Here is a 25,894-nt window from a genome sequence, read left to right as displayed (position 1 = left end):
GCTCCATGCGAGGGGCCACAGTAAAATACACAGTCCCCAGCTATAGGGGATTTCCCCTGGTGCTGTACGTGTGTGTGTGTGTGTGTGTTTGTGTGTGTCTGTCTGTCCACTTCCAGGGGACTCCCAGAGTCGTAGTTAAGGGGGAAGAACAAAGCTTACAGTGAAAGTCTAAATAGCAAATCATCAAAAATGTTTGGGTTCATGTATCTGCGTATATGTGCGTGTGTGTGTGTGTGTGTGTTTCGGCCCAGGAGGACTCAGGTGCCACTCGTTTCAGTCTAATCCAGGAAGTTTGTCAGCAGGAAAGGAAGCCAGCAGGGAGCTCCGTTTACTTCTTACCTCCTGCATCTTACTGTTTTTAATACAGGTGTGATCAGCACATCCTGATGGCTTGGTGGATAAAGGCCTTTTTCACATCAGACATTTTGACTTGTCATGGTAGGAACAGGTGTTACTAATAACATTAAGGATGGCTTTGTTCTATTCAAATGTCCCAGTAAGCCATGCATCTGTGACAGTGAGCCAGCATGCACAATACCAGGATCCTGAAACTGAAGCAGCTAATTGGAACTCAGCCATCATGCATTTTATTAACCACACCTGTGCTTTTAATATGACATGTCAAAATATATTCCATGAAAAAGATCACAACCTATGTTTTTGTAAACCTGCAGGTGTCTCTTCACATCTACACTTTGCTATCCTCAGTCTTAAAGTGGTCATTTTACATTTCTGAATAGATTAGTGTGTGTGTGTGTGTGTGTGTGTGTGTGTGTGTGTGTGTGTGTGTGTGTGTGTGTGTGTGTGTGTGTGTGTGTGCGTGCATATGCACATGTGTGTGTGTGTGTATGTGTGAATATGTTCTAATGGGACCTCTAATTAAGACTCTGGGGGTATTTGCTTTCTGTCAGCACAGATCGATTGGGCGGGAGACTGACAGCTGTGTTTGCGTGTGTGTGTGCGCACATGCAAGTTTGAGTGTGTTTATGCTTCAAGCAGAGCTCTTAGCTTCGTGGTCATGTTATTTAACTTGTCACTCAAAGATGTTGATAGTACACACATGCACACATACACACTCACACCACTGCAAACATGGTGTGAATGGTCTTTTCCTCTACACACAGAAAAACAATGTTTAAGTACACTTCCTGTATTATTTACCTCTAAAAGCATTTTGTGTTTTTGCATCCTAAAGTGTTTTTCAGAAAGGGACAAATAATACAAAAAATATTTTGTGTTGTGTGGTGTCATATCATAGATTTTATATGGAGCATGTTCAACACGGTGCACTCCACGCAGAACTTTACTCTGGTGCACTACTTTCTTTCCCTCTCTTTCACTACCACAGTTACTATCAATTACCTGCTGTCTGAGAGAGAGAGCGAGAGTGTATGTGTGTGTGTGTGTGTGTGTTAGTACTCACGCTGTTGCACAGGAGGGCGAGTGAGTGATAGCAGTGACAGTATAGGCGGCATGTGCTGTGAAATGTCACCGTGGCGATCGATGGTGTTTAACGAGGCTGGAGGCTGATCTGGACCTCATGCTAACTTGAAGCTGTCCTCGCTTCCCTCTTCCTCCCCCTTCTCACTCTCCTAATCCCCCTCTACTCTCTGTGAGAGCCCAAGGGTCCCTCGGGAAGAGAGGCAAGGCCTTTTACCTGTCAAGAGGCTTTTGTGTCTGACCAGACAGACACACGTATTCTGATTAAAATCAGCTCAAATTTGTTCTTTTGTTTACTTTTAAAGAACCTTGAATCACTGTAATGTTTAATTTTTTTGTTGCAATATGAGTGAAAGCCATTTAATTAAAAAAAACACAGGACGCAGTTGGGCAGAATAATCAGAACTAGTTTATGATTTCAAAGTGCTGAACAGAAAATCCAGTGAACCAAAGAGAAAGAAAAAAATAACAGGAAACTCAAACCAAAGAGGGACATTGAAAAACAGCAACTTTTTTTTCTTTTTTGTTTCTCTTCTTCAAAAAACAATGCACAACTCGTACCACAATATTTGAAAAAGCTAAAAACACTTCAAAATATTAGTTTTGTATATATATATTTATATATATATTTATATCTATATAATTTGCTTTTTTTCATATTTCAAACTGCTGCCGTGAGTGTGAGTGGGTGGTGGTGGCCCAGGGAGATCCCCATAGAGCCGCAGTCTGAGACACAAACACAGATCGAGGTGTTTTGACAGGCTATGGCAGCTTTTGACAGCTTATAACACACCATGCATATGATCCTGGCTTCTCTAAGCGTACACACAAAGACAGTATGCAACCATGTCCTCCACACTCTCACACGGCCTCCACAATAGAAACAAATAGAAAAGAACATGACTGCGGAATGTTTCACCCCTGGACATACAGCTATCTGTCGAGCACCCTCCGCTCCCCCGACTCCCAGGCGTCCTCCAGGGGAGCAGTTAGGGTGTGTGTCTGTGCTTCTAGCCCTTCTCAGGGTGTAAGTGCTTCAAAAGCCAATTTCTGTCAATGTTCATTCCTCCATACTCCTACTTAAGATTTAAAAATGAGTTAATAAAAAAAAAACATACTAGAGCAAGTTCAAGTCTAGGTGACTCAGTCATCAATCGTTAGTGCACAGTATCTCCTCTGCTTTCTAAAGCCAGGTGGAGACTGTCCCTCTTTCTTTCAGCTATACTGACTGTACAGGACAAATCTTTGTATTAAAATAGTTTAGAGTTTGAAATTAAACCGTTCCATCTCAGCCTCCTCCTTTTGTGGTGAGATAGCATTTAAGAAATTGCACTTGGAATCAAGAGCCCAACTCAACAGCCACTTCCATGTGTTCATGAAATATCTGTGTTTCTGCGTGTTTATGCTTACGCTGTCTGACCTCTGACATATCAATACATTTCAGAATAAAAAAGGGCCCCCTTTCTTCTTTCAGCAGAAGGAACTAGAGTACACAGTGACTTGTGTTTCACTGGGACATCTTTAGCTTTGAAAACATTCAAACACAGTGACACAACCCCTTCTCTCTTTACTAAAAAGAATTCCTCTGACTGAATGAGTCAGGCCAAAACACAGATAACACAGTACTCATAAACTGTCCTTATTTTTTGCTGGATGAGCTGCCACCCAGACAGAGAGAGGACAGTAAAAAGTAATTTTTTGTCGTCCATCTCAGCCTCGTCATCCTCCCCCACATGAGAAAAACAGGAGGATCAAATAAAAACTGGTAAAGCATTTGAGTAATTGTCTTTTATACTGGTGAAAAGCGTTTAGTTGGTTGTCTGTTTGAGTGAAAGGCGCTCTTGATTGGTTGCCCTGTTGAAAAGCATTTGATTGGCTCTCTGCTCTGCATCAGTCAGTGGGGAGCAAGTCTCTCTCTGGATGTGTGTGCATGCTCCTGGGGGGGGGGCTGAACAAGACGTTACATGTGCTGAGCCTGGGCCGTCAGTAGGGAAGAGTGTCCAGGAACCTGTCAATCAACGGAGGGGGCTGTACCAGATCCTCAAGCTTCAGGTAGAAGATTCGTTGAAGACCCTGGGTCCTCTGGGAACGGAGCTCTGCCCTCAAACCCAGAATACGACTCAGAGGGGGCACAGCCTTGGACGAGGAGGAAGAAGGGCCGCAACCCAGGTGGTCTCTGAGACAACAAATCACTTTATTCTGCAGCTCCTCAACCCGCTTTGAGTCCTTCAGACCTGGGACTTGCTCTGTGGATAGACAGACAGAGACGTTATGAAAATAATACATTAAACGGCAAAAATGACATCCACGGAAAAAACAAATGCACACACAGAAGTCATTCAGCTGATAGAGCCTTTGCTACATCTTCTTTTATATTGAATTCCACCTCATTAGCCCGTATGGTTAATGTTCTTAAAAGGCCTTAACTTGTCTCACTCACTACAGATCAATACACAGTCTAACCTAATAAGCCCCTTGTACACACACACACACACACACACACACACACACACACACAAAACACACACACACACACACACACACACATTTTTATAAACATTTGCACACACACAGACACACAAATTGTCCCTGCAATTTAAGACATTGACAGAAACAAAAGTGCTCAACAATTAACTGATTATTCGGCCCTGTGAGCAGCCAAATGAAATTAGAAACACATGCACACACACACTGCTGCCCATAGCAACTCCTGTGGCACCCGTATCAGGCTTAATGTGACACTAACTCATTCTGCAGAGAACAGGGTGTCCAGCCCCCCCCCCCACACACACACACACACACAGACGCATGCACGCACGCAGACACACACACACACACACACACACACACACACACACACACACACACACACACACACACACACATATATACAGTATATATATACATAAATATATATATATATATATATATATATATATATATATACAGGCACACACACAAGCCGTTCTGCAGGGAGGCTGTCACTAAGACCGGTCTCACTTTGAGGTATCTATTATCTGAAGCTTATTTATTGTTTGTTTATGTGACTCTTTTGTTTGTTCTGTGTTTGCTGCCACAGAGTCACTCCAGCCCTCCTTTCACTGCGGCTTTCAGACCTCTCACACACTCTCGTTCCCTCTCTCTCCGCTCTCCCTATCCCCTTTTTTCACTATGTGCACGAGCTCCCAGGGAGGGATCAATGACTGCCTTTCTGCACAGGCCACTCTGAAGCGGTCGATCGCCTGGTGGCTCTGGTGGTTCTGTCGTGGCAGTGTGCTGTGTGCTTTGCCGAGGTGGCAGAGCGCCACTGAGAACAGCGCAGACGCCATTCCAGAGCTGTGCACTGCGGTGGGCTGGTCGATCAGGCACAGAGTTAAGTAAGTCTCCCAAAAAAAAAAACAAAAAAAAGAAGAAGGAGAAAAAAAAAAAAAAAAAAGAGGAAGAGAAAAAAAAAAAAAAAAAAGAAAAAGAAGAAGAGGGAAAAGGAGGGAGAAGAAAAAAGGGGGGGGGGGGAGGGGGAAAAGAAGGGGGGGGGGGGGGGGGGGGGGAAAAAAAAAAAGAAGGAAGAAAAAAAGGAAAAAAAGAAAAAAAAGGGGGGGGGGGGGGGGGGGGGGGGAGGGGGGGGGGGGGGGGGGGGGGGGGGGTGTTTACACACTTATATAGGCTACAGTTTCTGACTCTGACGTGAAGGTGTAAAAAATGAAATGTGAACACTTAATTGTAAAGGCGTCCTCTGTCACCTTGGGCTACATTTGTAATTGATTATATCTGACGCATTTCTTTTTTTTTCTTCTTTTTTTTTGGAAGCATTTTAGGCCTTTAATAGACAGGACAGCCCGAGATGAGAAACGGGAGACAAGGACCGAGCCCACGTACATGGGGCGCACGCCCAACCAGGTGAGCATTTCTAATGTACTTTACTGACCACTAAATTCTTGTCTCTTCTGTTTTGTCTCTGACGTGTGGTCGCAGAGAAAGCTGTGACTCTCACTCCATTTTTCACACATGCGCACTGATTATAGGGCCAGGTGTGTGGCAGGTGCAGCAGGTGCTCCTGGGTATCAGGTTCTTGTTTCAGGAAGAGATGTGCGAGAACAAGCATACACATGTGTGTCTTTTAGCGTATGTGTGACGTTAGTGGATGTATCCACCTGAACACTGTCACATTGAATCCCCCAACGGGCAAAGCTCTGGACAAAGGAAATAAGGTGTGTGTGTGTGTGTGTGTGTGTGTGTGTGTGTGTGTGTGTGGATTTGTGTGTATCCGAATATATTTATGCATGAGCAGCTTGTATGATTTGTTTGTGTATAGGGCAGAAGGCAGTGGACTGAAAACAGGCTGCTATTTTTTGCCAATTTCATATATACTGTATCTTTTTCTTTTCTTTTTCTCCTGATTTTGATTTTGAGATCTGAAATCTGATATTACTTGCTTTGGTTTTTACCTGTGAGCAGTACAAGGGCAGCCAGACAGGCGAAGGCCGAGGTGTCCAGGTTTAGGCTCTGGAGGTGGGTGGAGAAGTCCCGGATGGAGTCTAGCCACTCCCCAAACCCACGAAGGCACTGGAACCTGTGCAGCACCAAGCCGTTGCAGAACACTAATTTATCCTCTGACAGCATCGACCTGAGACACAGAGGGAAAAGGAGATGAAGACTCTGGTTAGGTCTCGCTTCCAATGAAACGCTGCGTTTTCCCTCACGTATTGTAAAAATGGCTTGTGATACTGGGGCAAGGAAACAGTTACAATAAAAACAATGAGAAAACCTGGCAGTGTGTGCACTCACACACAAACGGCACACACATCAAACACAGGCATGTAGCTGATTAAGTTTGTGTTTTCCAAATTATAGCATTTTAAAACATTCCTGTGTTTCCTTTCGGCAGGGTGGGGTGAGGGGTTAGGGCAGAGGGCTGCTCTATGTGTGCGTGTATTTGCAGATAGGTAAACTGTTATGGCTTTAATGTGCACAGGCTGTGGTGTGCAGTGGAAACACAAAGCCTTAATGAGGAAATGAAAAGGCTTCTCGGATGTATTTAGCCATCAGTTACTCACGACACACAACATCCCACTCCTTTACCACCGAGGAGAGGGAAAGAAAACAAGCAGTGAAGGAGCGAGGGCTATGACGAGTGTTTATTACTGTCTAAAAGAAGAGTGTGGCTTTCTTCAGAGAGCTAGAAAAAGTGTTTAGGTGGAAGATCTCAAGAAGACAGGACAAGGGCAGAAAGTGTGTACTTGAAAAACAGCTGACAGAAGAAAGAGAGAGAGGGGGGATGTAGTGAAAACAGGGGAAGCCTCAAATTACATCCCGCACAAACATTGGTTTAGTAGTTATGAGAGGAGGATGAAGTACTATTTATGTCTAATTATTCTTACTGCAGTTTAAAAGAGGTACTCCACCCACTATCAGCAGAACACATGCACACAGATGCTCTCGCACAGCACCAGCTCTGTCAGTAATACAGAGCCAAAAATACCTTTCAACTATTATACAAACAAACACAAAAACGATCAGAACTAGCCATCTTACTTCCTTTACTTCTGATACAGTTTTTTTATGCTAATGGTCGTAGTATTTTGACCCCTGAAACTCTGACATTTCGATTAAATTCCCCCTTAGTTGGCTTCAATATTTTATGTAAATTATAGAGTCTCAAAGTTATGGTGTATTCTCGATCTGCCCATTGCTTTGGTGCAAATACTGTATTTTGACCAAATTTCAATGTCTTCTTATCTTAGATTCAAATATTTGATTCAGCTTTTCCATCACAAAATATGTGCATATTTGAAATTTCTAAAATAAAATTGTGAACAATGCTTTTTGACACTATGCATTAAAAATGATGATCAGGACAACCAGGATGCAGAAATACAACTATGTAAAGCAATTACAAATAGAAGATTTCTAAAATGTCCAAAAGGCACAAGTGAGTTGATTTAAAGTAAGTGTTTATTTTGTTCCACGAGTCAGGGGCATTAAAACTAAAAGCAGTTTTTCCAAGTTTAGACCGAGCTCGTGGAACAAGTAAAAGCCAGCCAGCAGAACAAGTCTGATAATGTCCCTCTGAATGACAATGTAGTTCTGGAAGGTAAGATGGCAGTTTTCCAACAAGGGCCTTATAGATAGAGAGATACTAGCGAGTCTCTGGTCTCTCTCTTGGAGTGAAGACCATCCAACCCTGTCATATAAAATAAAATGATTTGTACCATAGACATTACTGGTTATAAATCTCAAGGCGGAGTGATAGACGAGTCTAGAGATTTAAGAGGATGCGTATGTGTAGATAAACTAAGTTACTACTAAGAGTTTTAAAATACAATTTGACCCCTGTCTGATAGTAGCATATGAGTACAACTACAGACAGGGGCGACCTGATAGCCAATCACCTGATTTGATTTCAGGCTGGACTGTTTGCTGCATGTCATTCCCCTATTTTCTTTCCCCACATTTCCTGTCTCTCGCCACTGTCAAATAAAGGCAAAAAATGGCCAAAACATATTCTTAAAAACAAGCACACACACACACACACACACACACACACACACACACACACACACACACACACACACACACACACACACACACACACACACACACACACACACACACACACACACACACACACACACACACACACACACACACACACAGCTGGATGTCTGCCACACATTCCACTCACTCCTGACTACACTGTCACCAGGGTAATCAACCAATAACCACAGAAACTGTTTGGTAACGGGGTGCTTACAGCAATGCCGGCCCAGAACAGCGGAGCAAATTTACTCTACACACACTGAGCACACACACATACACACACACACACACACACATACACACACTCACGCAAGCATACAGACATACGCTTGAGCAGGGGTCCGCAAGGCATCCGAGTTCAGCACCGGGTCATTGCAGGGCTACGTCAACAATGAGATGGGAGCGTGGACTGCATCCTTTGCTCTCACAGAAGACGGACAAAGTAAGACAGTGCTGTGTTTGTGTGTGTTTTCCTCTGTTCCGTGGGAGTTTGGCTGGTGGGAAGATGAACAGTGTCTGTGAGCATGTGTGTGTTTGATAGAGGCCCCTATTAGTCCACCGTTTAGCGTGAGTCAGAGTCCCAGCCTGATCCCCCTCCTGCTGGGACTGTGATGCCACCAGCCATCCTCTACCCACCCTGCACCTGGACATACACTGGGAGGAGGAGAGAAAGTTGGGATTCTACATCATCAGTGTGCGTGAGTGTGTGTGAGTAAGTGTGCTTGTGTGTGTGACTGTGTTTTCTGCCCTAGACGACAGCGCAGACAAAGGGATGAGCTTGTAGTCCAACCCCCGTCCTCCCCATAAATTTAACCAGCCACATGCCTTACTAGAGCAGAACGGTAACCCAGGGCAATTCTGAGGCAAAGATGGGCAAGGGCAGTCATAATGGCACCACAGGTATCAACGGGCGACACAAGCTCTCTCTCACACACACACACACACACACACACACACACACACACACACACACACACACACACACACACACTGGACGCATCAGGTAAATTAAGTCGATTCCCATTTTTTTTCCAGTCAGCTGAATTGAATATGTATTTCCTTCCATAACAGCCCCTTTCAGTTTCTCAGCTGACTAGCTTTTAGATGGAATTGATCTGTCAGTTCACAGTCCACAATGTTAGCACAGTTTTAGCCTGCAGAACACACACAGAGCTCTCTGTGCGTCAGATATCAGACGAGCAGAGCGGAACTCTGTGGGTGTAGCTGCTGTCATAGCTACAGACTCCATTCGTAATTTGGTTCATATGGCGATTACTCAGCTCCACTCCTACTGTGGAGATACACCGACACAGCAGCACACAGCTTTAGCCAGCACTGTTACAGTACACACTGTACTGTAATGGTAAAGGATACTAACTGCCTGTTGTTCCGATGCCAAAAGAAGTAAAGTTTCTGATAAAGTTGTAGTGTGTATTTGAAATCTTGTGGAGGAAGTTTTGGATGCACGTATAAAGTTTAAAAAGTGAAGTTAGATGTGCTAAAGTTTTCATCCATCTGCTTTTTGTTCTGGCACCAAAACAGACTCTTACCTGTGAGCCAATCGCAGGACAAACAGCTCCAGAAAGGCAGAGTCTATGAGCAGGTTCTGATCGTCACGCGGAAGCTCGGAGAACCCGGGCAGCCGGTCAGCCCAGCATCGCGTGGTCTCCATCGAGATGGTGAGCAGCCTGTAGAAGAGCTGTATGTGCTCCGCATCTGAGGAGGAGGAGGGAGGGTCTGCAGCACTGAACTGTGGAGAGGGACAGAGATAAATGATTGAGAAAACTTCCAAACAAGCCATATTTCTCACTGAACGCATGCATTTCTTTGACAAAAATGAAAAAAGGGGTGTTGGGGCTACCTGGCTGTAGTCGAGGTCACGGGGCGTGCAGTGGGAATAAGCCCTGAGCAGAGCGGAGAGCAAGCTGAGGGGTGGAGAAGGAGGAGACGCTTCTGTCTGCAGGGGGCTCTTTGGTTTGGAAGGCAGACGGCCTCGGCGCCCCTTCAAGCTATCAGTACGTACCACTGTGAACCAGAGAAAGAGAGGAGACAACAGGCAATAATGAAGCGGTTGTTCAGTTAAATCTGGTAATATGTATGCAGCATAACTTCTATTCTGTAACTGATAGGCTTGTTAGCAGTATTGTATTGCGGCAGAATCATGACCAAGGCTTTTCCAAAGGAGCTCTCCAGCCATCCCAAAATTCCTACACAGGTGGCCACTAGCCAGCAGATGGCAGTGGAGCTGTTCTATGGGCTGCACACGTGTTAACGGGATAGAAAAGTGTGCAGGTTTGTCTGCATTTATATGTGTGTGTGTGTGTGTGTGGTGTGTGTGTGTGTGTGTGTGTGTGTGTGTGTGTGTGTGTGTGTGTGTGTTGTGAAACAGGTGAGAAACGAGGGCTGTAAGAGTGCCATGCTACGCATCAGCAAAACATCTCTGTTGCTATGCAGCAACAGTCTGTCAGCCAGTGTGAGAAAGTTTAAGCAGGATGTTTACCTTTGTGTCTCTTTCAGATCTTTAAAATCATCCGGATTCAGGGTTTAAAAGGTGACAGGTAGGCTACTAATTGGTATACTAATGTATTTTCTACTTTGTTCCTCCACCAGAGGACAGGTACTGCTCCAAGGATGAGTGTGATGCTGCCACAGGCCATGTCATTACCGGCCTATTAAACCCCGATTGCAGAGACAAACTTTATCATCATGGACTGGAGGTCATGCACTATCCGTGTGTGCTTGCCTGTCTGTGTGTGTGGTCACTTCGTTTCTCTTACCTTCCTTCACCATGCCGACACTCAGACACTTCTGAAAGCGGCAGTACTGGCAGCGGTTGCGTCTCCTCTTGTCCACAGGACAGTTCTTACTGGCCAGGCACACATACTTGGCGTTTTTCTGCACGGTGCGCTGGGGAGAGAAGGAAAAGGCATTCCGATAATCAGCCTCCAAACACAATCAGCCACCTAATATTTGATTTGTTTAATTCAATTTCTGTTTTTTCCCCCTTCCCTATCAAAGAATGAAAGCAGAAGCTCGCAGGTCAGATTTTAATTACGCGCTGAAAGGCGGCGTTGACATCAGTATAATTAGATAAAATTAATTTTCCAACAAGCCTCGCCTGCAGGAGGGACAATTTTATTAGCGCCGGAGCTGACAATGGGGACCGAGCGCGTGGCGTGCCGAGGCGGGTCCCGCGAGACAGGAGGACAGCGGCCGTAGGAGCTGCGTGATCAGATTGTTTGTGAAGATCGCGGGTCGGCTCGTGGCACCTCCGGGGCCTCGCTCATCGCGCCTCTCTCAATGGGCCCCGCGGGAGCTGTTTTCTCCTCGGCTGGCTCGCGCGATTATTACTGACCTTATTAAAATGAAATCAGAAACGGGCCACGTGGGGGCCGGGTGCGCTCCCCGCGTGGATGAAAGACAATAATAACAGAGATGGTAGTGCATGCCTGTCCGCTCCCGTGCGCGCAGTCGCGCACACCAAAGGGCCAATCCCGTGCGCTTGGGGCTGAAGTTGTGTAAAAAGACAAAGTCAACTGTTCTCAATGTGTAATTACCCAATAAAAACTTCCCTGAGCAGAATTAGAGGCATTTTCACAGTTAGACACTGTCTACAGCTTCTTCATTTATTATAGTAGCCTACAGTGTGAGAATGCATGAGAAGAATATTTAAAGTATGTCATTAATCTTTATATAATCTTTATATAAACAAACCACAGATCTATACTATCAATGCTTGTGTAACTCTGTGGCACCTGAGGCCTCCTGGGGCATGTTGCCAATCAAAACTCTTGGGCAGACCTTTGCCTGAGGTGCACAGATTATGTTACAACGAAACGATAACATTGGCCAAAAAAAGCTTACAATTACACTATAGTTGCTGTCATTTGTAAAGTGGTTATATTAATACTCTGTCATGCTGTAACTCCAGTAGTCCACTCGGGCAAGACAGCACCAGAACAAACTGTAAATTCAACGGAACACACGGAAAGTGTCGCAGCTTCTCCTATTCTTTAACGCCTCTAAAACACATCAAAACAAATAAATCCAATTAGGAACCCCTCGCGCCACACATGCCCGTGCCCCCCGGAGACCAATAACACACCAATTATTACATATGCTTTGGCGCGAGTGCGGAACTGGCGCGTAATGGGCGCCAGCGCCGGATGAGAGCCGTTGCCATGGCACCGCAGATCGCTCTGAATGTCTCTTATCCCTTCAATGGTCAGTGACCCGTGCGCGCGTGGATAAGTTAGTTATGGTCATTAATGTGGTTAAGGGAAAATAGCATGCGTTTAGTGGGAGTCCAAACTAAACATAAAGCTACATGACAGGCTGGATGACTCACAAAACCTTAACATTTATTTACACATTCACATGCACCAGGGTCAACACAAACATGAAATACATTTTTTTCTTTTACAAATTAAACATGCTTGTGTTCTGTCAACTTTTTGAGTGTAATGATATTTTGAGGTTTGGATTTTAAGGGTAACCTTGATTCATTTTTCTTCAAAGTCATCTTTTGCAATAAGCTTGTTTTCTTTTATCTTTTTTGTTTCTGCAGCACATTGTGGGTTCAGGTGAAAGTGGTGTAAGCTAAGTTGACCCTGGGGGTTGGTTGAGGGGGAGGTTCTTCCCCTCACTGACCTCAGGGCCTAATTTATGAGATAGCTGGTTCCAATAAAAGCCTGATTTTGAAATGATCAATTAAGGTTCTGATAAATTAAGCTCTCATGAGCTGGCCTGTCTCCTGTTTCTCTCTACTGCTATGTGTGTGTGTGTATGTGTGTGTGTGTGTGTGTGTGTGTCTGTGGTTGGGGCTCTTGTGACTTTGTTGCTTTCTAATAAGCAGCGTGGGGCATGACTGGCGTCTCTGCAGAGACACTACATATCAGAGCTAATACTCTGTAACTAATCTGTAACTAACTCTTTGATAGTCAGATCAAATTATCTCAATATGGCTAGCAAATCTGTACACCCTTCTCGTACCTATTTAGGCCAGCCTACAGTGTGTGTGTGTGTTTGTGTGTGTGTGTATGAGTGAGTGTGTAAGAGCGTGGAGTATAATTTGTTCTAGTTAAATTCATCTCATCTCTCTTGTAATACCCTGATATTAGTGGCTGAATTTCACTATGATGACATTTAAAATTTGCTCGGCATCAGGAACTGAAATTTTGAGGTGGCAGTAATGTTTGTGTAGGCAAGGACTTAATTCAAGTGAAAAAAATGTTCAGTTAGACGTTGACAGTCAGAGTTGAGGATTTATATGAAAGCACATTCACAAACGCACACACGCTGACAGAAGCTCACATGCTGTAGGTGTTGTGATGGAGGTGTTCAGAGGCAGATTCTTGACATGTAACATGTGCTAATAGATTTGGCTTAAATTAAAAGCTTTTGGGGACTTTTTTCCGCCTTCTCCTCCCTCTTTCTCCTCTATCCCCTCCTCTCCTCTGCTTCTTAATCAGAGGAAATCTCTCTTGCTGTCTGTAGAGGAAGGGTAGTTTGTAGTGAAATAAAATATGTGTAGGTATCTCTGAGCTGATTTTATTGTTTTCTTTATGGAAAAAAAAACTTGACTTAAGTTTTATAAGTTGATTCAAAGCTAAGCCATGCACCTACACATAGATATGTCTGTTTATCTGGTTGCATTTCCTGAATGAATGAAATGTTCAACTTATATGTATCATATGTGCATTTAAGTGATAAAGTTATATGCACAATACCATTTTGATTTCCAGTTTTCTTTTACCACTAGAGTGCCACCTCCCAATCTTTTAATGACTTGCATGCTGTGCAAGCACTGAAAAATAAAAAAATGGTGTGCAATGAGCTGAGCTGACCGTGTATTTTGACTAATAAAAGCACAGCCAAAATAATTCACTGGTTATGACAGTAGGTGCATAAAACAGGTCACTTTTTAATGTCAGTCTTTTGTTTCTAGCATAATGTATACTAACAGCTGAGATGCAGATTTAATTTTTTATTTTAAATCTAATTTTGAATTCACTAAATTAATGGAATCCACTGAATGGACTACATTATTCTGCCAAAAATAATAAACACAGGAAAAGAACAAAATATTGGTTCCAGAGCTAAAATTAATTTGCAGTGAAAATGTGCCTCAAATTGGACTAATGAAATAACAACAATTTACAGCAAGCCTCTATGGTTTAATGTGTAATAACTATTCAGGGATAATTAAATATAATCAGGAAAATATTTTTTAGGGGGACAATAAAACCATCAAGATAATGGAGGCGATGTGCCTGATAATATGAATATGAAAGGTGTGTGAAAGGCATTCTTCAGTGTCTGCTGTTGCATCCTGGATTCAGGGTGAAAAAGACTGAAAAACATGTACATTCTCCTGTACGAAATGAACATGTGGTTGTGTGCATATGTTGTGTGTGCATGGTTGGTTGCATTTGCATGTGTGTGTAAAGGAAACATAGTGAGGTTTGACAGTCTTGTGTGGCTGCTGAGCGCTGCAGCAAGAAGACAGCCCGCGGCCTGCTGCCACCAGACGCTGCTCTCATTAATTACTAAATAAAAACAAATTGTGAAACTAATTGAAAAGAAGGATAATTCATTTCCACCTACCAGAGGCATTATTCAATTACCTCTGTGTTTGCACACTCCTTCTTGCTGTCTCTTAATTTCACTCTCTTGTCTCATGCAACCAATAGAATGCTTAACAAGCGTGCCGGAAAATGTTAAAATGCAAAAACTGTGCAAAGAAATTACTTCAGTGTTGCTGAGTGTGAGTACTGTTATTTGAACGAATGAGGTAATGTACCACATGCATGTGTCGGAGAAAGTTTGTTGTTATGTCTATTGTGTTTTATGACGTGCACAAGGAAAAAGAAAAAATCTGTCTGACTAAAAACTGTCTCTTTGCGATGTTAAACTATGAGTTGTGTGTGTGAGCACGTGCGGTAACATGGGAAGTGAGACAGAGAGTTGAGTAGTGTTAGATTGAATCATTTGAAGGACCAAATCTCAAACTGACTCATATCGTCAGTATTATGTATTATGTCAGTGAATTTAATTTAGTGGCCACCGATTCTCTTTAAACAATCTGAAAAGAAACGTTGCTTTCAAGGAGAATTCCTTTTCCACTGGACTCTTACCACACTTTATTTCTGAGAGGCTGAGCATCAAGCGTGGACAGCAATTTTCCCTGTTTGTCTGAGTGAGAGCGTGTGTTTTTATCATCCTGAGTTCTCACGTTACACAAGCAATCACACAAACGCACACATACCATACATACACACAAGTTGCCCACTTGGTTGCTGGGAGAGACGACCCCTGTGGGTGTGTTGTGCTTTCATGATGACTCTCAAGAAGATTTAGAGAGCGCAGATACGGGTGCAGAGTGGGAGCGAGGCAAATGTAAGTAAATAGTTTCAAAAAAAATACGTCAGTCAGTTTGCAGCTACTTCACAGATACTCTGTGATATTTAAGGTGGAATGTCAATGTCATATGAATGTGAGTGTGTGCATTTGGTTGTGTGTCTGTTGGTGGGACAAGAGGAGTGGGTACATTAAAATACTTATAGGAATATAAAGAAGAAACATATAGAAGTAGAGTTACTCCATAAATGGACAGAGGCATCGTGGTAGTTTTAAGCTTTGATGAGGGTTTAAGAGTAAAACTGAAAGCTTGAAACTGCAACAAGGCATCTTCTTTTTGGAGTAATACTCGTACATGACTTATTTGCTTTGAGGGTTTTTACCTTAAAGAAGCCCTTGCAGCCCTCACAAGTGCGTACGCCGTAGTGCTGGCAGGCCGCATTGTCCCCACACACCGCACAGGTGCCCTCTCCTTGGGGGCCACGTGGGGGAGGCGATGGCAGGCTGTCTCCTAGTAGGGGGCCGCAGGGCCCAAGAGCCAGGGAGCGGAAGGCGAGGCTGCTGCCTCCGGCCCCACGGTGCAGCTGGTACATGGGCTGCTCCAGGGGTGGACAGTGAGGATGGGAGACCGAGGATGAGGAGGAGGAGGAAGAGGAGGAGGTGCGAACCAGTCCTCCACCCAGACTTTCGTAACCGCTGATGCTGCCGCCACTGTGGGGCGGCGAGTGCTGGTAGAAGTGCGAAAACCGGGGCGACTTAAGGGGGCCCGTCTCCAGGCTGGAGCCCAAAGAGTGGGGGTGTGATGGAGGGGCCAGGGGGTGCGCGCCCCCCCACAGGAAGGAGGTGCCAGGCTGGGGCGGCAGGGATGGGGTGGTGGGGGTGGAGGGGGGAGACTGTTTAAAGTACATGGTGGAAGAGGCCATGGCCTCCAGTGGCGGAGCAGTTGGGTAGCTCTCCTCCTCCTTTTTGATATGCCTGTGTGTAGGCATCTGGTAGAGGCAGGAGGACTTGGGCTCGTAGCTCCCCTCCACAAAGACGTTGAAGCTGGGGAGGGAGGTGGTGGCGGCGGCAGAGATTTCACCACCACCCAGGTCCAGCTTGGTGTAGTCAGGGGTCATGAGGTCAGAGCTATAGCTGTCGCCCTGGTAACCAAAGGACTGGCCAGAGTAGGCTGAGCCTGGAGGGGCGGGCCCGTACTGAGCCTGCACACAGGGCATGTCTGCCAGAGACACAGAGCACACACATAGGTCAGAGCTGCGTGGCATATCAGACCACGTGTATTTAAAAACATTTTTTATTCAAAAAGCATTTTAATGCTGTTAGTAGAGTATAGCTGTACGGCAACAATCATTAGTCAGTAAGGAAATTACATATTAGTTAACCACTGATTTAAAAAAATAAAAGCAGGACTTCAAGAAGAAGGAGATTGCCCACAGAAGCACAGTACAGGAACAACCCTTCAGTAAATCAGGATGAAGACAGACTCTGCTGGAGGCACATGCACACAAGAGTAGTGCTAAACAGGGTCAACAATTAAACAGTACATGACTAAAAAATTCTGCACAGCTCTATTGGAACAGGCCGTTTTCTCAGCTCTTGAGGTGTCAGAAATTTCGCAATGTTCTCAACGTTTTCTGAATGCACCTTTGAAGGAATATGAAAATCTTTCCATTTACTCAATTTCCTGCTTTAACCCTTTTTGCACTTCACCGAATAAGTAGAAACATTTGGAGCATGCACACACAACCCCAGACACGGCTGATTCTCACACTGTTACCTCAGTTAGTGAAGCTGCAGTTCATCAGTGTGCAAATCTAAGGCAAAGCAGTCAAAGCAAAGATCCGACCCACTCTCTATAGACTGATATGCTGAAGTATCTTTGACCAGGGTGTGTGTGTGTGTGTGTGTGTGTGTGTGTGTGTAGGGTTTGTGTTGCATGTGTGTGTGGGTGGCTGTACTCTGGTTAGTCAGATGGCAAAGCAGATGAGATAACATTAAATAATAATGGAACCCCATGGTGGTGCTGGATGCTTACTGCACAACACACACACACACACACACACACACACACACACACACACACACACACACACACACACACACACAGACAAATATGTTTCCTCTAACTTCTGTAGACGCCAGTCGGTATGTCTTGAGTTTTTCCCCTTGATTTAATTCTGCCACAGCAGCAGGCCACTACCTCATCATCTATGTGTGTGTAGCCTACTATACGGTGATGGCTTATCAAACCCCTTACGTAATCACTCCACCTGCGTTTGCGTGCATGCCTCTGAGCGTGCACGTGTGTGTGTGCATGATGAGTGTGTGCGGGCTAATCAGTCATGAGTGTCAGCGCAGCCAGGGTTTTGTGGTGTTTGCTCGTCGCTCGTCGAGCAGGGAACTGTCAACACAGCGCTGCTCCCATTGACGCCCAGCATGCGCGCGCTCTGCCGTAATCGCGCGTCATGTTTGTCTAGTCAAATACGGGACTTATCGGGACCTGCTGTTGTCAAAGCCCTCACAAATACCACCATCCAAACGGACGCAATCAGGCTCGGTCAGGGAATTAGTCTTCAGACTAGTATTTCCTGTTGTGATACATAAAAAGCGGCTCCATTCTTTTTTTAACAAGATAAAAATCCTGCAACTTCTTCTTCTTCTTCTTCTTCTTCTTCTTCTTCTTCTTCTTCTTCTTCTTCTTCTTCTTCTACAGGCTAATAATTATTTTGAAAAAAAAAAAGCCTACAACTTTTAGTTTGCGGTCATGCCTAATAGCCTACACTAATGTCACTCATGGCGGAAGCAGACTGAGTGACACATTCATTTGAGCTCTTCTAAGACAATTAAATTATATCTGAGGGGCAGAATGCGTTTTGGCTGTGGGGGCTCGAAAAACAAAAGGATGACTCAAAGCGTTAATTAAGAAAAAAAAACAATATGAGGGACGCTCATCTTTATTTATTTATTCGTTTATTTATTCGTTCGTTCGTGTTAGAGACAAAAGGTAAAAAGAGAGCTGACCCCTCAGACTTGACCTGGTGAGAAAAAAAGACAGCATAAAGCCTAAAAATCCTACAATTCATTTAAACCACAATTTTCTTTGGTAAAATTAAAGTTTGACTATAGATTACTGTCCTCAAAATTAACTATTAAGTACACCAGACATAGTATGCAAACCTACGGTATGTCTTAATGGTAATATTAAGATGCAAGATTTTTTTTCAATTGAGGATATGAGTCAAGCTCTAGGCCTACGTATGCTTGACGTCATCATGTTTTCTTTTCTTTTACTAGTGACCAGCTCTTTAACCCACGTGGAAAAACACATGCAGCATTGTGGACGTCATGGGGCCTTTCTGGGCTATACCTGAAGTACTTTTGCAACTGATTAGAGGCATCAGAGAAAGAAGAGAAAATAAAAAAAAATCTAACTGTGAGCGGAGGAGCTACAGTGGTGAACTTTGTGGCTCTCTGTGTTGTGTCATTAGGTCAAGCCTCAGATCAGTGTTGGGTGTTGGGTGTTTGTGTGTTTGTGTGTGTGTGTGTGTGCGCGTGTGTGCGTACGTGTGTGTGCATGTGTTATTGCATCTGCAATATACAATATTTTATCAGCAGCTATATGCACACATAAACTTTTAAATACAAAACTTTTTCAGTTGATATGCCTGAAAAGAGATGAAAGACAAAAAGAGAGAGGCTGAGAAATATTGTAAAACAAATAGAGTCTACTTGGCAGCTGAAAGTTACTTCAAACTGTATGGACTGTGATGTTTGTTTGTCTGTGTGTGTGTGTGTGTGTGTGTGTGTGTGTGTGTGTGTGTGTGAGGTGAGGAAAGACGCTTATGATAAGTTGTTTTTTCATACACACATAAAGGCACGACCACATGTTTTCATCACCTATGATGTTCAAGATGTCAACACGAGCCTGTATACGCTCATTACCCCAATAACATGCACCCTTATCCTAAAAGGAACCTGTAAAACTGCTTGTGTCTGCAAAACGTGTCATCCTCTTTGGTGCTTAACATTTGATGGTGTGCCTAGCTTTCACAGTAACACACACACACACACACACACACACACACACACACACACACACACACACACACACACACACACACACACACACACACACACACACACACCCATGCTTACAAACGTGCACCCTCTCACACACACTCACCAATACAAATAGAATTGTATACGTTGAGTGTATTTTTATGCCACGGAAGCAAACCTAGGAAACCTTCTACATTCCAACACCACAGATTGTCTTTATTACACATGCAAGCAGGTGTGTGTGTCTGTGTGTGTGTGTGTTTGCGTGTGTGTGTGTACGCAAGCAAGAGGACAGATATCCCAAGCAGAGTCAGACACAGGTGGTGCAGCATAGTGAGGTGAAGGGAAATAGTCTCTAACCTCGAGGTGTGCATTTCAACTGGACAAACTGCAGCTGTTCCAATAACTGAGTGCGTTTGTTCATTGTCAGAATGCCATAGATCTAACAAATAAAAACATGAAGTTTCAGACATAAATACAAAAACACAGGATTTTTTTGTATGTGAATTATGAGATAAATTGTTTGAATTCAGTAGCCTCACACATTAAGTAAAGTGATTTTCACACACACACACACACACACACACACACACACACACACACACACACACACACACACACACACACACACACACACACACACACACACACACACATACACACGAAGCAAAGAGACACCACTGCACCACTGACTATAGCCTATGTTAAATATATATATTTAAGCCTTTTATTTGAAGGTTTTAGTATCTGTTTAATTTATCCATGCAGGACAACAATTACATTATGTGGAAATTGAATGTTCATTTGACAGGTTCAGGAAAAAGTAAAAAATAAAACATATATAACTAAAACCATACAAAAATATAACCGTAATTTGCCCTGTTTTAGTCATAAAGGCTTTTGAAGACATTGTTGAGTCATTAGGAGTATCGATGTCTATGACCTTATGTGATTCACCCACAGCTTCTGGATTTAGGTGTGCCTGGTCTCAGAAGTCTCTTATTTTTGCCAGTTCGTCTAATGATTGAAATGTCAACTCAGTCCGCACTTGCCAGCCGACACACAAACACTCACATAGCCTACACACGGACACACGAACTGAAACTCTCGCGCACAAAGAAAAGATCTATGATTTGCTGTTGAATTTTAATAACAGTATACAGAAGCTCAAATATATCCTAGGCTATAAGTTCACTTCTGGATTTAACCTCTAAGTTGACAATAGGGGGCTGTTGGGCTTTTTTCTTCCTAAAATAAAACATATCCAGACACCAATCACACCACAATAGGTACACAAAAACAAACTGTCAGCCACAACAGTCGCCCTTACAAAGCATCATCTGAGAAAAGAGATTACTGTAAGTAAGTAAAGTAAAGTAAAGTAAAGTAAAGTAAAGAAAGAAAGAAAGAAAGAAAGAAAGAAAGAAAGAAAGAGAAAGTAAAAGAATTGATGAAATTAAAACGGAAGGGTTGGGGTCCGTACCTGGTGAAAGAGCTTCGCGCTGAATGGTGCTGAGTGTCCGGGATTGAGGGGTGGCGTGGCTGCGACCGGGACAGGGCTCCTGGAGCGAGGAGGACTCGGCGGGCGTCGTAAAGGAAGTGTCCGATTGCCGGGGCTCCGAGCTCGGCTGGGCGCGCTCTTCCGAACCTGTGTCTGGAGGAGAGATGTCTTGGTTACAGCCAGTGATGTGGCGGCAGGCTGAATAACCGTCATCTCCACTCAGCGATGATCATAAGCAATATAACAACTCAATCAGGGAAGCATAAATGCAGTTTTACCATTTTTTCCCGATAAGCACTGCCTTCCTAAACTTCATTTAGCACATTCTTGGAGGTTGGATTGAACAACATTCCTACCACCTCAAAACATTTGAACCCAGATAAATGTTGGTACATTTTAAATCGATAAGCAACAATTGATTTTACACTAAAAAGAGATAATTATTTGCGAAAAAGTCAGCAAATCGGATGAAAAGAAGCAGAAAGGTCCATTGGAAGACAACGTAAAAGGCACATTTATACATTAAAATGAAACATAGACCAAATTTTGGCATTAAATATGACACTGAATCCATGCTACAAAGGGAATATTATGAACCACAACTGAGAACTTTTAGCTCATTTCAAGACTAACACTTACGTGGGCGACAACTTTCATTCTAACAAGCTGTGCGACGTTATTATTATAATTTAGATTTTGCGTTACAAAAGACAAATTCAACCAGGCTAAAAACTATGAACAACTTCTACAAATACAGACCTACAGAAGTGACAACTTTTATAAAAGCAGTCTGTGCCAGTGCCTCCAGGCCATCGCTTTTCTTGCCTCTGATCACCGCCGTATTCGTATGCTCAGGGTTCATTCAGAGAGAGAGAGGGAGAGAGAGAGAGAGAGAGAGAGAGAGAGAGAGAGAGAGAGAGAGAGAGAGAGAGATCTAGACATGTGAGAGTCGGACCTGAAACCAAACCAGCGGACCCTTGTGCGCCGTGCGCCAACTCACTGCAGCAGAGCGCACCATGGCCGCTAGATTTCAAGGCCCAGAGCGCCCCCTTTCTGTCACACACACACACACACACACACACACACACACACACATACATACACACTATCTCATATAGCCTACACACGCTATATCTCACTGCCAGACACAGACCCTTTGGGATACGGATAGGTCGAAAGACCACTCGATCTCAATACTGTCTGTTGACAAGCCACAGCCCCCATAACCGACTCTCAGGGCTACAGGTACCTGCAGCCTACTGTCATCTCTTATATTTGTGTCAACAGATCAAACTCGTCCACTTGGTGATAGAGCAGCACTTTTCTCCAAACTCTTGTTCTCCAATTCTGTTGAATTCTGAGATGAAACAGAAGCCTCTGTGAACTCTTTTGATGGCTCCATAGTCAGGATACGGCTTTTATACAATGCAATGCCCCACAGAGCCTTCGCATATGTTGAAATAAAGAGGGGGGAAAGACAAATCAAACAAGTCAGGCTGTAGGCCTAACACTTATTTGATTAGGGTTGATTTGGAACAGTTAAGTCATTATTCAATTCTGTGTGGAACCATTTGAGTGCAGAAATAAACATTTACGCATATTTGGTTATGGCAGCAGTAGAAATAAGAATTGATACAAGCGAAAATAACCTCATTATTTCATAAGCTTATGAAGTTAAAAGCGTAAATGTGCGTAAATGTGCTTTTATCACAGCCTTTGTGGACAATTAAAACAGTGAAAATAGTACCATATTCACTAAAAAAAAAAAAAAAAAAAAAAAATATATATATATATATATATATATATATATATATATAGCCTATGTTTATGCAAAGTGAGACATTGAGTCTTTTTTTTTCTTTCTAAATAAGCGAACAGATCTCCTCTCGCTTTCTTCTCAGGCCGAGCCGGTCGATGGGGCTCTGGCCCTGCGCGCACCGGTAACCAAGAGAACGACATAAGAGCTGCAAAGCACGCGCCCCGGAGCGCCGGTAGCCCCCGGTAGCCCCTCGCACCAATAACCCCGGACAGCGCGAGGCTTCCAGCAAACAGAGACAGAGAAAAGAGAGGACATAAAGGAGAGACTAGAGAAATATGTGAGTACTGTAAATCAGCTTTGAGAGGGAGACTGTCAGAAGTTCCTGCGTGCGCGGTTGCGTGCGTGCGTAAACCTGAGTGTGTGAAAGAAAAGAAAGGTAAAAAAGAAAGTTACTCAAGAACTCAGCAGTGGTAGTTTCTTATCACACATAACACGGATAGCCCAGAGCTTTGGCAGCTGCTATAGAATTCAGTGTCTGTGTTGCCATCAGATGTTTCTAGGAAATAGTCTACTTCACAGAGGGCTTCAGAAATTTCATGTGGCATTATGGTGAACGGCTAAGGGTGTTTTTCCTGCGTTCAACTGGAGGAGAGACCGTATGCTCACAGAGACAGTAGACAGTGAGACAGCTGACATTTGCGATTGGCCACCAGGCAACAGCTCAGACTATATGGCTTTTTGGAAAACATCAATCACTTTTATGTGGAGCTTTAATCCGAAGAAGAAGCATAATGCTGTATGGCTTCATTTGTGAAACAATATAGCCAACTGTAGTAGCCTACTCATGGCATATCAGTGACAATGTATAAACAACAAACACACCCAATATACCACAACACACCATGTAAATTACTCATTGACAGCACAACATCCAACCCCAGAACATCTAACATGAGGGGAAAAAACACAACAACAACACAAATGGCATGAAATCAAAGAGCTTTAACTCTCCTCTCTCTCAGCTCCTGCCTGAATGTAGGTTAGACTACTCTCCACTCAGACCATTAGTGCGTCTGACTCCACTATTCATTGTGAGTGAGAGGCATCTCATTTCCATGACAACCAGAAAGGATATGATACCTTCCCACCGCAAATTAAATTCAAATTCATCTTAATTTTGCTCTTTGGAGACACCACGCAGGGATAGACGATATGAACAGCGTATTGGACTTTGACATATCAACAGGTTAGACGCACAAAGTTGGGCAGATCAGACACAGATGATGATATTAGAGTAGGTTATAGATTCAACATGACATATGTATGATTTAAGTAATATAAACATACATACACATGTGTATACATTAATACATTAATAACCTAGGTTTTGAGTCTGGCAATCTAACAAGTAGCCTAGCCTTCGCGCTAGGCGGCAGAATATTAGAGTCATTCATTCACAATTTACTTACTGGTTTGCTGTAGCGGTTCCGTCTTTACATGAGGTAATAACCTCGCATGAAATATCCCATTTCCGTCCAGAATAATGACCAAGAGTCGAATTAATGGAGAGAATAAGCCTATATAGTCTATAAAAACCTCTCAGTAATATTGCAGGGGAACCGGGTTCATCGGCGACAAAAGAGCTTCTTCTTCTTACTTTTTCTAAAGTAGGCAACAAAAAGTAAAAAAAAAATGAAACAGAACATTAAAAAATAAAAAACTCCCGTGTATAAAGGAGCGTGTCTGAGTCCGTTCCCGTGAGTGTGTCAGTGCTGATGGGTGATTTGCAAAGTGTGGAGTTGTAACGCGGGTTTGTTTATGTGCGCCGTCTGAGGGGAGAAAGTCAAATAGTGCATTTATGTGGGCTGAGCCTCCACATAGAGCGGCTGGTATGCGATACGTCAATGTGACGCCATGGGAGAGGTGACGTCACTCAAAGTAGAGCTCCCTCTCTCTCTCTTTCTCTCTCTCTCTCTCTCTCTTTCTCTCTGCCTCCACAGTACCAGACACATAAGCCCCGCTCTCGGAGCCAGAGAGAGAGAGAGAGAGAGAGAGAGAGAGAGAGAGAGAGAGAGAGAGAGAGAGAGAGAGAGAGAGAGAGAGAGAGAGCGAGCAAGCAAGAGAGACGGTTGATTTTATGTTTGCAGGTGAGGAAGCCGAGGGAGATCCTGCGGGCGAGCTTGCACCATTAGCCTACTGATTTAGGCAGACACTTTGTGCATTTGGTAGGCGTTTAGTCCAAACTCTATCATTATAATAAAAAAACAACTTTACTTTTACCTAAATATGAATTGGCTTGAAAAACTAATAATAAAAATAAAAAAATCTTATCAGAGACATGTAAGACTTCAATTTCACTGTACACTTATAAATTCACATACATAAAAGGCCAAAAGACATGTTTTGACTTTTTCTATGAGAAACGTAAGAGTAGCCTATCAGTGGTGACAAGTAGGCTACTGTAGGCTATTGTACAATTTCGAGGTACTTCACATGAATATTTCAATTTTATTATAATTTTACTTTACTATATTTTAGAAACAAATATTACACTTTTTTCATCCAGAACTTTTATCAGATGTATAATATAAATGATGCCTTCAGATTATATTAAATATCTGTCATGCTATCTTGTCATCATCATCATGACACAGACCAGCAGCTTTAATTAAATCACCTGACAGGATATCTGAATTGCTTCTTTCTGGCTAGTTTTATGACCTTTCTTTAACTCTAGTTATTTAAAATCCCCATCCTAACCATGTCAATGATCCTAACGAGATATTTAGTCCATTATCAGGTCTTACAATGTTATTTTGTGAAGTGAAATTATCTAATTAGATAATTTCTCCCTTTTCCCAATACAAATCAATTTATTTCAGTAATCTCACTAAAATCAGATAGCAGTGTCCAGCTTGTTTCTGTCAAGGCATTGACACTTATTTAAGGAAAAATCCTGACACGAGAGAAATTGCAGCGGGAACAAACGTGATTATCTCATCCTACTGAAGGCTGATAGGTGCAGATAGGTATAGAAAACATGAGAAGAAGAAGCCATCCTCCTAGCGTACTCAGCAACCTCAAAATTAAAAAGTGCCTCCGGAGCCGCGAAGAACAATAATTCACAACAGCAAATCACAAGTCGCGTATTTTTCGGTCAACGTCCTAATTCTAACCAATGACGATCCCCGGGGGGCGGGGGAAGCCTTGACGCACTGAGGCTCGTGATTGACGCAAGC

At 43.4% G+C, this 25,894-nt stretch overlaps 1 protein-coding gene across 2 annotated transcripts; it reads right to left on the bottom strand.

Annotated features, from left to right (window-relative positions):
• Window positions 1-1,829: 1,829 nt before the first annotated feature.
• Window positions 1,830-24,545, bottom strand: nr4a3 (nuclear receptor subfamily 4, group A, member 3). Of its 2 annotated transcripts, XM_039806524.1 has the most exons (9): window positions 24,125-24,545; window positions 20,879-21,049; window positions 19,756-19,837; window positions 15,720-16,555; window positions 10,755-10,884; window positions 9,839-10,002; window positions 9,528-9,727; window positions 5,886-6,064; window positions 1,830-3,686 (listed from the first exon to the last, which is right to left on the bottom strand). In XM_039806524.1, exons 3-9 carry the CDS (start codon window positions 19,817-19,819, stop codon window positions 3,424-3,426), a joined length of 1,836 nt encoding a protein of 611 aa, XP_039662458.1. In that variant the 5' UTR covers window positions 19,820-19,837; window positions 20,879-21,049; window positions 24,125-24,545; the 3' UTR covers window positions 1,830-3,423. The 2 variants fall into 2 exon arrangements, with proteins under 2 accessions (XP_039662458.1, XP_039662457.1); XM_039806523.1 differs by lacking the exons at window positions 19,756-19,837; window positions 24,125-24,545 and adding an exon at window positions 21,656-21,918.
• Between the last annotated feature and the right edge of the window lie 1,349 nt (window positions 24,546-25,894).

Source organism: Perca fluviatilis, chromosome 7, assembly GCF_010015445.1.
Source record: "Perca fluviatilis chromosome 7, GENO_Pfluv_1.0, whole genome shotgun sequence".
Taxonomy (NCBI): Eukaryota; Metazoa; Chordata; class Actinopteri; order Perciformes; family Percidae; genus Perca; species Perca fluviatilis.
The sequence above is the reverse complement of the archived record's forward strand: the minus strand, read 5'-3'. Positions and strand labels throughout refer to the sequence as shown.